Consider the following 13,527-nt stretch of genomic DNA (forward strand, 5'->3'; position numbering starts at 1 on the left):
ATGGCAGTCCTCTGTACTGAGCTCAGGGTTTGGAGAGCTAGGGAGCTCCAAGCTGCCTTCCTGTGCGGGCTCTCAGATCCTGGAGCAGCTCAAATCCCCTGGCCTGGGACCGCTGCCCTCCCAGCAGATAGGGGTCAGCGCTGTGGGGAGCAGCAGTGTCACCACCTCCTCTTGGGACATCAAACCCCTTGGCTCTCAGACCACTGTCCTCTCGCAGTTCAGTAAGTACACTCCTCACGTTCCCAGGGGCCACTGAACCAGCTGTTGGCAATGCTACCAGACATTTACTCATGCTTTACAGCCACTGCCTTCAGCAGGGAATGGCTCTCAACCCGAGCTGTAATGAGGGATATGCTATATTTAGGAGACACCTGAGCTTGTTACATATACACTGGCTAATCAAGTTCTACTAAAAATTAGTAATTTTAGGTAGTAAAACTGCTGTGCAATAGGAGTCTTATTTTCGTCTCTAAAGCACAATTATTTATTTAAATTACGTTTACTGGTAAAGCTATATGAGCTGCAACTTCTTGTCTGCAAAGGCATCCCATTTTTACAAGCGGCAGTGTTGAAGCACAAGCTACCGAACACAATAGCAAGGGCTTCAAAAACAAGATAAAATAAACCTTGACAAAGAGGGTTGATAATGGAAGTGGAAATGATATTCTGAATGGTAGTAACCTGCCTCAATCTAACCCCTGCTCTCAATTCTGATGTCTGTTCTGTCCAGTAGGCTTTAAGACACAGCCTGAGCCGTCCCCTGTGTTGAGCCAGCTGACCCAGCGGCAGCAGCAGCAGCAGCCATCGCTGCCACTCTCCTCCCAAAGCAGCTCCTCCATGCTGCCCCCACCCCCTGGTCTGGACACCTACCTCCCTCAGACGAAGCTGCGGGACCCCACGCCGCCAGACTCTGCTGCCGCCGCTGCTATCGTCACCGCTGCCAAACTGCTGCACATGCCTCCGGGCACAATCGACACACAGGCAGCCAGCACTCAGCAGAAACAGCTGAAGGTGCAGAAACGCAGAATACCTCCCACTTCTAAGGTACTGAGCGGCACAGCTCCCTTCCAAGGTCTTAATTCGTGTGGTAGCTTTAGAGAAATAGAGCGCCAGACTGTGTCAGGGAGATTTGATTTGTTTGTTTATGCAGATGTTTAAAGACTAATTATGTATACATAGACAATTGTGTATGGGAACTGTCTTGTTTTAATTGCACATACACACCTGTGCTTGTTTGTGACTGACTGTGTGTGTGTCTTAGATTCCATCTTCAGCAGTAGAAATGCCTGCATCTGCTGACGTAACAGGGTTGACTTTCCAGTTTGGAGCCTTGGAGTTCGGATCAGAACCTTCTCTACAGGAATTTGGTTCGACAGAGAGCAGCAGCGACACCCCGTCACAAACGCACAACAGTCTCTACTCAGAACCAGTGAGGTAACCGAGCTGTCTCCAGACCAGTCACGCTGTGGCCTGTGTAATCATGTGAACAAAACCTACGTGCTGCTTCGGTCTAAATGTGTTTAAGTTAACTAGTAATCTTCAGTGGGATGAACGATTCTTTTTCATAGAGATAACTGTATAGGGTGCTGTACGATAGAAGCTGATATCAGCTCCACAAGAGATCAGAGTGGCTACCCATGCGTGGCCTTGCCACATATTTTCCCCTTGAATGGGTGAAACAGGTTGCATCTTACACAGCACCCTTTTACTGTTTAAAAAATGTATAGACTATATAATTGAAGAGAATGCATACAAGTGTACAATCAGATCTACGAAATTCACGAGTGGAGATCGGTAAAAGTTATTTTTTTCTTTTTTGGTGAATTACTATTTCTTCCGCACAGTGATTCCTTGAGCAGCTCCTTGTCGATGCCCATCCCTGCTCCAGACTCCAGCTACTGTCCCCCTGTGGTCACGTCCTCCAGCCTCCCTGCCTTACCCCAGAGCTCAGCCCCTCCGGTGACGTCGCCTGGGCCCTCCTTCGAGCAGAACGCAGTGCACAGCAGGATAGCCTTCCAGAGCAGCCTGGCACCATCGCCCCAGGAAGAGCCCCCTGCCCAGACCACAGTCTCTGTGAGTCATGCTTCTACAGCATGGTTTGCCCTGGCAGGAGATGCCTTCAAGCACATAACTGACTTTGTGTGTTTGTATACCTTTTCAGTCTCATTCAGAGTTCACCACCATATTAACCCTTTGCAGTTAATTTATTCAGCACTTGTCAGGCACGTCAAGTCCAGTTTATTTTCACAGGTGCTGTTTTAAAATATTTGTTTTCAGAGTGAAACGGGGTTAAAGGCCTTGAATTGAAAAAAGACACTCAGTACTGTATCTACAGCTAAGCCCCACCCCTTGTTTGCTGTATTTCACATACCTCTTCATAGATGTGCATACTGATAAATCCTCTCCTGATCATTCGTATTGTCACCAAACTCCTCAGTAATGCGTTTCAAGCCATTATTTTATTACTATAACATATCCAAAAAGCTGTGCAAATGTCCGTGATATGCTTTGAGCGCTGGATGCAGAAGCAGCTACCCGCTTTATGTCTGTGTTATCTCTGTAGTGCGTGGGGCTATGAGGTACGTCCCCCTCCCTTTGTTATGTTTGTGTTATCTCTGTAGTGCATGGGGCTATGAGGTACGTCCCCCCCCCTTTGTTATGTCTGTGTTATCTCTGTAGTGCATGGGGCTATGAGGTACGCCCCCCCCCCCCCCCCCCCTTTTTTTTTTTTTTTTTTTTCGGTTTCATTCGGCTCCTATCGTTCTCACTCGGCCATTGAAAGGTTTTCTCTGCTTTTTCCAGAGAAAAAACGACTGGAGACCTGTGCTTTACACCTTTTTTATGATGTCGGACAGGGTCTGACATTGGACTGAAAAGGGTTAATATACTGCATGTGAAACTGAAATGTATTCTGCTGTCTCTGGGAGCCACACTTATTAATGAAAGCTTCCCCAGAAGTATTAGATGCAACCCATCAACTGTACTTTATAGAAGCACACACCTTACTACTACAGTCTTGTGAAACCATTATTTATTGAGCTTACTAAAAGATATTTCACATCTAGTTAAGTGAAAAAATCAGTTTCCTCGTATGTATTTGGTTCAACTCGCAATGATAAATCCACAAATATTAGCGATTTTAAAGGAGAGACGGGTTATCAGAGGGAATGTGCTATCGAACCCTATTAAAGTATGCACTGGAGCAGTTTTTATAATGAGAATTTAGTTCTAAGGTAGATAAGTGTTATGCAGTATAAATGGCTGGAAATAGTATGTGGATGGTTCTGAAAAGAAAGAGTTACTAACATTTATTCCAATTACAGAATGGCTTCAATGGAGTAAGAACACCAACAGGTCTAGACAGTAAGTACTTTGGTAGATATTAATTCCTTGAACACTGGAACGTTAAATACTTCTGAATTGTGTGTGGGACGGTAGCTTGTCATTTTAGGAGTGATTTTTATTGTGAAATGTATTAAAAGTGTAACTAAATCTAGCATAACTTGTCAAGTGAAATGAGAGACATTTTGTAACCCTTAGTCACTAATTCAACTCCTGTGTCCAATGAATAGGGGTGTATCAGTACGTTAGTCTCACAGTGCGATCCAGATCTTGATCTGCAGGCTGCGATTATGTTCTGTATCGTGATGCATGTGATTGTCCTGATTTACATACATTTTAATGATGGACCATTTAATGAATGGGAAGAGTGTCTATCCATACCAGCTGTAAACTCACTTCATTCCAGAACCCCTTGGTGATCTAGCGTGAGCTCTGTTGTGCTTTTGGTCTTTTATCACAATACAAACTGTACATTCTGTTATGATACAATGTATCCTGTAAAGCAAGTATCCTGATTTCATCGATACACGATGGATCATTACACCCCTGCTAATGAATTCTGAAAGTAGTGAAATGGGACGTCCTGCCTAATCCAGGATACAAACATTAAGGTGTCGGAGAGCAGCCACACTTCAGCAGTTTGGGATGTTCAGGAGCCTTCGTGTAACTCGGAGGAGGCTGAGTGCTGCTTGTTGTCTTAACCACAGCTCAGCTACCAATGATGAGGGGCTGGGCGGGAACCAACAAGCATACATTCCTGCAGAGATCTTCGTAATGTCTTTTTTGTTAATTTATTAACAAACAGAAAACTTTGTGTTGCAAACTTCCAGCTACATCGACTGCCTCCACCCCGAAGCCCGAGTCTCCATCACTTCCATCGAGCATAGGACCCCTGCCCAGCAGTGCCCCCGCAGCTTCAGCTCTCCTGCCCAGCTCGGTACCCCAGCACTCGACAGCACTGACCAGCATGGCCCAGAACAGCGAGCTGTCCACAGCTCCACTGCAGCAGCTCACCAAGTAGGTCTGCCTGTCAACTGACACATTAACCATTCTGATCTGTCTCACCACAGGACAATAGGTGCAGCACACCCAGTAAAAGAAAACAGTGTGATTGAGTGGCTGATTTGCAGAGCTGTATAAAGGTGGTACCAGACCTACTGTTGGGTTTAAGCACCTGAACAAGGTGTCTCACCACCACTACATAGAATACAAGGTGTGGATATCCCCAATTTAGTCATCCAGGCACACTTCTGCAACCCCAGGATGAGACTATGATGCCTTCAAGCACATAACTGCTTTTTAAATGTGTTGAAAACCTTTTAGGCAGAGTCTCCTTCATGGTAATCTCTGGCCTGCAGTGCATCTGTAACGCCATTGCTGTGGAAGTGCAGCGCTGCAGTGCATTTAGAGTAAACTCTTACCAGCCATTGCTGTGGAAATGCAGTGCTGCAGTGCATTTAGAGTAAACTCTTACCAGCCATTGCTGTGGAAATGCAGCGCTGCAGTGCATTTAGAGTAAACTCTTACCAGCCATTGCTGTGGAAATGCAGTGCTGCAGTGCATTTAGAGTAAACTCTTACCAGCCATTGCTGTGGAAATGCAGCGCTGCAGTGCATTTAGAGTAAACTCTTACCAGCCATTGCTATGGAAATGCAGCGCTGCAGTGCATTTAGAGTAAACTCTTACCAGTCATTGCTATGGAAATGCAGCGCTGCAGTGCATTTAGAGTAAACTCTTACCAGCCGTTGGGGTATAGATAACCACACAATCAGATGGCTGCAACAAGTTCTCTCTTCACTTAATTAAATATAGGTGGGAGAGAAGTGCAGACTTTTGTAAATTCTGATTGTACAGGCAGGTATACGTCTGTAGATGGCAGTGAGATGTTTTTTTTCTGGCTGCTGAAGATGCATGTTAGGACTGTATTTACCAAACAGGGATGAAACGCACATCTGGTATAACTGAAGCTGCAGGTCGTAGCCAGGGGTAACTTCCCTGCTCACAACTCACTCTCTCTTTTCTCTCCTTTTATTTTTTTATATAAAAGCTCGCTGTCTAACCACCAGAACAGCCACTCTCCAGCCTCTGTGCTGTCTTCAAGCTCATCACACACAGTAAGCAACCATGTTTTCTTTTGTTAAATAGTGTGGTTCTGTGGGGTGAAAGGAGAGCTGTGTTAAACACCTGTACAAGGTGTCTTCCACCACAACTTTTATAAAGTGTGGCTGTGTGGTGCTTTCAGCAGGTGGGACAGGAGGATTTAAGATCTTTGTTGTTTTTCGCAGTACACCAGTGTAGACAGTGTAAGCTCCCTACAGCCTGCCAGCAACTTCTCTGCAGCCTCCACGTGTTCCTCCAGCAACGCCTCGGCCATGGTCAACGCAGCCAACACCCTTCACATGACTAGCAGCCTGGGGCTGAGCACCAACAGCGTCTCCATTCCCTCTGCCACGCGCTCCGCACACCTGCTGTCCTCCAACGGTAAAGGAAGCCTTGAAATGCCGATTTCTAACCTGTGAAAGAAACTTTTTTTTTCTTTTTTTTACCGTGAGAGAAATGCAGTCCTAACCGTAGGCATGTGTAGCACTGTTTTTAAAATCTTGACTCTTGTCTTCAGCAGGAAAAGCCCCACCAAACCTGTCACAGGGTGTTCCCCCGTTACTACACAATCAGTACATAGTGGGGCCAGGGGGACTGCTGCCAGCCTACCCGGTATGAGAACTCTTATATATTCACAGCCTGTTACTGTGTCCCTTTTTACAGGAGCTTTAATACTGTATTGACACATAACGTAAGATTTTTTGGAATCAACCAGTGAATATTTTACTGGCCTTGCCTATCTACAGAACAGTGGTCTCCAAGTAGACTTGAAGTTCACATGCCGTACTGTTTTATATTCTGTTAAGCAGATCTATGGCTATGAAGACCTACAGATGCTACAGTCCAGGTTACCCATGGTGAGTTAGCAGAGTGACACAAACTTACACTTATAAAGGTTTCTGTATGCATTTAGTGGCCAGGTGTGTTGTGGGATTTAAAGTTAGCTGAGCACACTGCTCTTCCATGCACACCTAAAAATTCAGATTTGCAGCTGAACAATGCAGTACAGTGTGCTGGGTGGGTGCTTTTCAGCAAGGCTCTCCTTTGCTATGTTTGTTTTTAGGATTACTATGGAATCCCATTCCCAGGCCCCACAGCAACACTAGCAGGCAGAGACGGAAGCCTCGCCAGCAACCCGTACTCAGGTGGGTTCAGCTTGGTTATACCTGGGATGATGGCTCTGGTGTTTCCTCAGGAAGGGGAGCAGTTTCAGTGTGTATTCAACTCTGTTTCCAAGATTATTCATGTTGGCTTTAACCAAGTTTGTTTCTAATATAATTATAGTAATACATAGGAAAAAACAATAACAATTGCTAACTAGGAGCCGATTACCTTGGATCATGTTTTGTGTTGCTCCTCTATCAAGCACCAGTTATGAACAGCAAAAGAGAGCTTATTTTATAGACTCCACAGCAGTGGTGCATTTGCGTCTTTTAGCCAGCTTGATTAACTAGTAATAAATGAAGCTAAAGTTTTTTGTGTTTTTTTTTTTTTCTTCAACTCTTGTCTGTTCTGTTTGTCTTGGTGTTCTAGGTGAAGTGACAAAGTTTGGCCGAGGAGACTCCGCCTCCCCTGCTCCGACCACAAGCCTGGCCCAGCCCCTTCAGCAGCAGAGCCAGACTCAGCAGACCCACCACACCACGCAGCAGGCCTTCCTGAACCCGGCCTTGCCTCCAGGGTACAGCTACACAGGGCTGCCCTATTACCCCGGGATGCCAGGGGTCCCCAGCGCCTTCCAGTACGGGCCGACCATGTTCGTACCCCCAGCCTCTGCCAAGCAGCACGGAGTGGGACTCGGCAACCCCTCCACTGCCTTCCAGCAGGCCAGTGGCTACGGACAGCACGGCTACGGCTCAGGTACCCTGATAAAAAGAGTATTGCACGAGGTGCTGTGAGAGCCATGCTGATATCCACCCTACGAGGGGTTGGCATAGTAGGCTGGAAAATCAGCCTGTATTTTACAGCACTCCACACAGTATCTGTCTATATAGTTATAGATAGATCGATTTAGATATTATTAGTTCAATACTTGATTAAACAATATAGCTCAGGGATGGGAACAAGACTCTCATTGCATAGAAGTTTGGTCCATTCCTGGTTTTACTTTGAGTTTTAATAAGACACACCTGCATGCAGTTTGCCACCAGTACACTGTGGCTAATGAAAATCTTAGTAGCTATTTTTTAATGACAGTTTCCAGCTGATGAAGAGAAATTTCAGATGGCTATATCACAGTCAACGATAGATAGAATTGCGCAAGGGAAGGTGGGCAGCTTTATCATGATTGATTTAAATTAGACTAATTTTAATTACCGATTTTCCTTGTGACGTTGGACAGCTTATCCCAACAGCTTTTGCAAAGTGAAAAGAGATTTGTTCTGAGCTGCAGCTTGCAGTACGAGAGTTGCAAGTTTTTGTGGGAGTTGCTAATTTGCCATTTGCGTTTCTCTTGTAGGTTATGATGATTTAACCCAGGGGACAGGAGGTGGAGAATACAGCAAAGGAGGCTACAGTGGCTCATCTCAAGCACAAGCCAAATCTGCTGGCTCTGGTCCTGGCAAAGGTAAGGGAGGGCTTTCCTAATCAGTAGTGCTGTCTTTCTATTAGGCACTCACCGTTAGACATGTAGTTGTCACTGAATTTATACAGTTTTGTACGTAGATACAAACATATAAGAAAAACATGCACTCGTGTTGGTTTGTCAAGAGTGTAGTGCAGAATTGCCACTTTCTTTCTTTCGTTCTTTCTTTCTTTCTTTTGCTCAGGTGTTTCAGTGACTTCCAGTAACACAGGAGTTCCTGACATCAGTGGATCTGTCTACAATAAGACACAGGTGAGCCACTAGCACACAAGGATAGACGCAACTGCAGAAGATCTAGACTAGACATGACAGTGGAACTGGCTTTTGTTTACTTGTGAGCTTGAAACCAGTGGATCAGTTTTTAGTGGTTGTGGAAAAGATTTGTTGCTGTATAAAAACATGCTTCCTTTATGGTCTGACAGTACAGTAGCAGCCTATATTAGGCAAGCCCCAAAAAACACCTTATTTTCAGCAGTATATATATTGTTATATATGAATCACATTTACATGTTACAGTAAGGGAATTTGTCTTGGGTGGGAAATGTTGGCCTTATGCGGTTAACTTTTTTTTTCTGCTGTGTCCCTTTTGTTGTCCAGGCTTTTGACAAGCAGGGATTCCATGCTGGCACCCCTCCTCCGTTCAGCCTGCCTTCAGCACTGGGAGGGACCGGGCCCCTGAACCCGGGAGCAGCTCAAGGGTATGCACCGGCCCCCTTCCTGCACATCCTGCCTGCACACCAGCAGCCCCACTCCCAGATGCTGCACCACCATCTGCAGCAAGACGGGCAGGTACGCCTCCCCTCCCACACTGGGCCTGTCTGCTAGTGCTGGGACTGCAGTGTCTGCTCAAAAAGAAAAGAATGAATACCGTTTTATAATGTTCAGTTCACCCAGTGCTGTCAGAGTGGTCTGAATTTTTGAATGCATTGAGATCCCTAAATGATCAAAGATCTGTCTGTCTCTGAGCTCCCCAGATTTAGCTGCTTGTTTTATTTTGGTATTTTTTCAGAATAGTGGATGATGGGTTAATATAATAAGCCCTGTACTTTGCTCTCTCGTTGAACAGTAAGATGTTTGACTTTTGAACCGTATGTGTGGCCCAGCCGTTGCCTTTCAATTCAGTGGACTGAGATTCCAATTCATTACATCAGATACCCGAATCCTGTGCATCAATTCGCATACATCTGGGCCTGTTGCGTAGTTGAAAGGAAGTCCTGTTTGTGTTGAATGTTTGGAAGCCAGCTAGTGAACAAGACTCTGATCTGTCGTGCCTGCTCTGTCTCCCCCTGCAGGGCGGTTCTGGCCAGCGCAGCCAGCCCAACAGCATGCAGCAGAAGTCACAGGCGAACAAGCCCAACTATGGCAGCTCTCCATACTGGGGAAACTGAGTCAGACCCCCAGGCCCTTTTAATGAAACCTCTAGCAGCAGCAGCCACTGGAGGCATGAAATATCAACAACAATAACTGGCCAGCACAGCGTTTTAACACACGTGTGGGAGAAAAAGACAGTGTTTAATGTGATCTATTGCCCAGCTTTCATTTTTTATTTGTTGCTGTTGTATGTAAAATATTTATGTATGTATTTATATATGTAATAGTGGAGCCTAAATGTGGTTTCTGCATTTGAAGGATTTCTTTTCCATTGTAGGGTTATAAAGAAGAAAAAAACACACTGCATATTGAGAGTATTTTTTTTATCTTAAAATCCTTGAACTGAGGAATTTTATTATTATTATTATTATTATTATTACTACTACTATTAAAAAGAAGCGAAACCTTTGGAAGAGTTTTGTAGCTTGGGTCTCCTCGTCCATGGCTTCAGCTTGTGAAGATCCCTTGTGTTTAAACTGGAGTCTTGTGTTCTTGAACAGTTTCAGGTGTGTCCCGCCTCTGTTTTGACACTGCCTGTGAGCAGAGTGTTTCCACAGGTATGTAGGTACTGTGGAGTCATAGAATTACATCTCTAAATATCTATTATTTTTTTTATACGTGGTGTTATAGCTGTTGGTTTTGAATCAGAATTGACTGTGTAAGGATTTGTAACGTGTGTGTTTTTTTTTTGTTCTTGCTCATGTCACCTGAAATGTAGAACCAGTTTGAGCCGAGGATGTCCTCTCCACTCCTTCTCCACTCCTCCTCCCCTCCCTTGTTAGTGTTCCTCAATTCAGACTTCATTTCTCCCCTGCCCTGCAACTGTATTTTTGAAGTTTTCTTTTTTTTTTAAACCTGTCACCCACAGAATAAAGTTCTGTGCAGTTCAGTATCTGTGTGCCTTCATTTGAAGTCTCTTTTTTTTTTTTTTTAATGCCAATATTCAGTAGAGTTTTGTATAACACATTTCATTCCAGACATTCTCATTTTGAATATTGGGTTGTTAATCATAGACTGTATTTAATTTGAGATCTGCAACTATGAAACTGGTCTGATTTACATGTTTACTTTGTTTTTATCATGACTCAACCAGAAGTCGACAGAAAATTATTTTAATGTTGTCCTGGGAAGAAACAAATAACTAACATTTCCCATTGTGTCCCAATACCAAACAAATGCACCCCCCTTTACTATTTATTTATTTTATTCATTTTAGGATCTCTCTTTTCTTGCTTGAGCACTTTCATTTTCATTAAATCCAAACATTCTTAACTAGTCCTATAACCCCCAGTTTGCATGTTGCCGTGTAGAAGCAGCTGGGGTCGCAAATCCCAAGATGCAATTGCATGGATTTCACAGTGGAGCTTGTGTTTTAAAGCAGCAGTCGTGTTCATTGATATGTGGCAAGGCTGAAGTTCCCGTGCCGACTCATTTTATTAGTCATCTCAATTGAACTTGTTCACCTATCGGCAAAACAGTTAAAGAATTTCTCTCCTGCAGTGCCGTTATCAGAAATGGATTCAGCTCAGCCAAGGAGATGTTTAAGTGTGCTTTGGAATAACATTAAAAAGGACCCGGCTGCAGATTTTAAGTTTTTTCAAAACGATGGCTTCAAAGGGCATGTGTACTCGAATTGGTTATGGAGGGACAAGTCCACTCCCAGTTTCACTAGTCCTGTACACGGAAATGAGGAACTATTAGGGTTTAAGGTTACTTGCTGGAAGTTTCATTGGTTCAATTCAACCATGTTTAAGAGGGGTGAAAGAAGATCAGGAGTGGAAGAGACCACTTTAGCCACGCCAGGAATTTTGCCACAAATGAAATGTTTGCTGTGGAATTTGATTGACCTTTTAACATGACTGCCATAGGCTATTGTCTGTTGCAACATCCTTATTTTCCCATGTGTATGAAATCTTATGCAGGCTCACTTGTGTAATTTTGCATCAATTTTTGTAAAATGTCTTATAGTAGCATTATGAAATCTGACAGTGGATCCTTCTAGTGAACACAAACATGCTTTCTTGCAGTTTTGGCCCGAACCAATATAAGGAACATTCACATCCTTATTAAAACCAATACTTTAATACAGGGATGAAATCAAGAAGCTTTTTATACATTGTAAGAAAACCAGACCTGCTGTTTCCTTAATATCTACTGAGAGTATAAGCACCAGGCACGACAAACCATTTCAGATCTACTGGAGTAGATTGTAGCGTTTTGCAACAGGCAGAAAACAGGAGATGCTTGCTTTCTTTTCAGTGCTTCATTTGCACACTCTCATACCAGACTCCACAGCTCTGTCAGCAACACAGGATTCAAACTGACAGTGATGACATAGAAGGCTGGACACAGCCCCTTTTTATATACTTGGCTCCGCCCCTGTATGGAAATCGGGGTATGGAGTTTACACACATCCTGTTGCTCCTCGACCACACACTTCAGACCAATGGGAACACACAGACGGGACCAATCACGAGAGACACAGAGCACAAACAAGCAGGCTGATTTACACAGTTAAACACAGCGGCAGTGGGAAACACAATTATACAGATTGCTACAATATGAACTAGCTCTAATACAGAGGAAATAGGTTAATACTTAACTGCTAGATCTAGACGGTTGGATATATCAGCTGCTCTCCTCCCTTTTCCCCCCCCAATTGTCCTGAGTCTGCAGTATACCACAATAGATATTTTCTCCAATTCCCCCAGCATCTAATTGCCACAACCCACACACTCCCCTGACAAAATGAGGTCCTCTCCTTATCGCTCTCTTCTCCAACACAGACCCTGATTATGTTTTGGCCTATCTTGACACATAACAAAGAACTGATGCCACCCCTCCCGACATTTCTCAGACATTGCATATATAGAAACAGTCGATTAAATGAGTATTACAAGCATATTAAGAGAACCTCATTCATCCACATCTCCCTGACGAGTTGGATCTCTGAAATAAAGTACATTTTTGCCAATATATTTAATGCCCATAGTGCACAGACACAGAGACGCATGTGCCAGTCTAAAACCTGTGCAGCGGATGTCAAGACAGCAGTGCTACAGATGTGAGGATTCATTTGTTGGTATGAACAGCAGACAGATGCCAGTTCTGTAAAACTAGTTCTTTTGCAGCAGATATTTAAAGCCCAGCAAACATATTTTGACTAACTGAAACAAAAGACCAGAGGCACTGGAACCATTTTTAAAATGAGGGGTGCTGAAAGCCACTGAACAAAACTGTAACCCCTGCATATGATGGAAGCCATGCAAAGCCAAATGCCGCACCCCCAGCACCCCTAGTTCCAGCACCCCTGCAAAAGACTATGCTGGACTTTGTCAAGGTTCAAAAGAACGACTTGCAGCAGTGAATTGATTAAAAAAAACTGTTACAAAAAAAAACAAAACCAAAACCCCACTTCTGTTGGTACATATTTTGTTGAAATGTAAGAAAAGTAACAATTACACAGCAGGCTTGTTTTTTTTCTTTATTTTAAAGTAATAAATAAAACTGTATTTTTTGTTTGAAATCCCAGAAACTAGCAACATTTAGCTACCATTATTTAATATTAATGTGTGGAATAAAGTAGTGATAATACCATGGGATATTTCTAGGTGTTAGACATGCACAACTCAGTTTATAGGATTAAAATGTCTTATGATCTTACAGCTTTGTAGTTTTTTTATTTAGTAACAGAAAAAGCTAACTAAAGAGGTATACCCCATTTGAAATGACTTGGCTAGTGTTACTCCTAGTAAAGTCAACATATTTTAAAACAATATATTGCATACATCTTTAGTAAACACTAACTTGGATTCCATTACTAGTTTCTGTATTTTTCTCATTTATCCAGATTTCACACATCCGTGGACATGTCGTGCCCCCCCCCCCCATGCAGATAAAGGGAGTGCCATTGCACTAAAGAAGTTGAAAGTACTAGAAGTTACGTCTGCATGTGCAGTGGCTCGTCAACCAGATATATCTTTGAGTTTTGGTACTGCCCCAGAATAAGCTATGGAATACAGAAGCAGTAATATTAAAAACAAGCTGGTGAAGATTGTCATCCATGCCTGCTGTCTTGCGTTTCCTTTCTCTATTCCAGGTATCTTAGTGACACAGGCACTGACAAGCATCAC

General features: G+C 43.6%; 1 protein-coding gene across 10 annotated transcripts in view; it reads left to right on the top strand.

Annotated features, from left to right (window-relative positions):
* LOC121305284 (ubiquitin-associated protein 2-like) overlaps positions 1-10,283 on the top strand; it is a 37,436-nt gene extending 27,153 nt beyond the window's left edge. For 4 of the 10 annotated variants that reach the window (XM_041236911.1, XM_041237275.1, XM_041237335.1 and 1 more), the window contains 16 exons: positions 8-221; positions 731-1,044; positions 1,262-1,434; positions 1,845-2,073; positions 3,324-3,363; positions 4,173-4,359; positions 5,390-5,456; positions 5,628-5,823; positions 5,960-6,054; positions 6,249-6,299; positions 6,506-6,587; positions 6,976-7,299; positions 7,898-8,005; positions 8,208-8,275; positions 8,621-8,812; positions 9,316-10,283. In XM_041236911.1, coding sequence (XP_041092845.1) covers positions 8-221; positions 731-1,044; positions 1,262-1,434; positions 1,845-2,073; positions 3,324-3,363; positions 4,173-4,359; positions 5,390-5,456; positions 5,628-5,823; positions 5,960-6,054; positions 6,249-6,299; positions 6,506-6,587; positions 6,976-7,299; positions 7,898-8,005; positions 8,208-8,275; positions 8,621-8,812; positions 9,316-9,411 — 2,436 coding nt within the window. In that variant the 3' untranslated portion in view covers positions 9,412-10,283. The remainder of the gene's footprint in view (positions 1-7; positions 222-730; positions 1,045-1,261; positions 1,435-1,844; positions 2,074-3,323; positions 3,364-4,172; positions 4,360-5,389; positions 5,457-5,627; positions 5,824-5,959; positions 6,055-6,248; positions 6,300-6,505; positions 6,588-6,975; positions 7,300-7,897; positions 8,006-8,207; positions 8,276-8,620; positions 8,813-9,315) is intronic. The other 6 variants (XM_041237065.1, XM_041237495.1, XM_041236975.1 and 3 more) reach the window with 5 other exon arrangements.
* Positions 10,284-13,527: the final 3,244 nt, after the last annotated feature.

The sequence above is a fragment of the Polyodon spathula genome, chromosome 1, assembly GCF_017654505.1.
Source record: "Polyodon spathula isolate WHYD16114869_AA chromosome 1, ASM1765450v1, whole genome shotgun sequence".
Classification (NCBI taxonomy): domain Eukaryota; kingdom Metazoa; phylum Chordata; class Actinopteri; order Acipenseriformes; family Polyodontidae; genus Polyodon; species Polyodon spathula.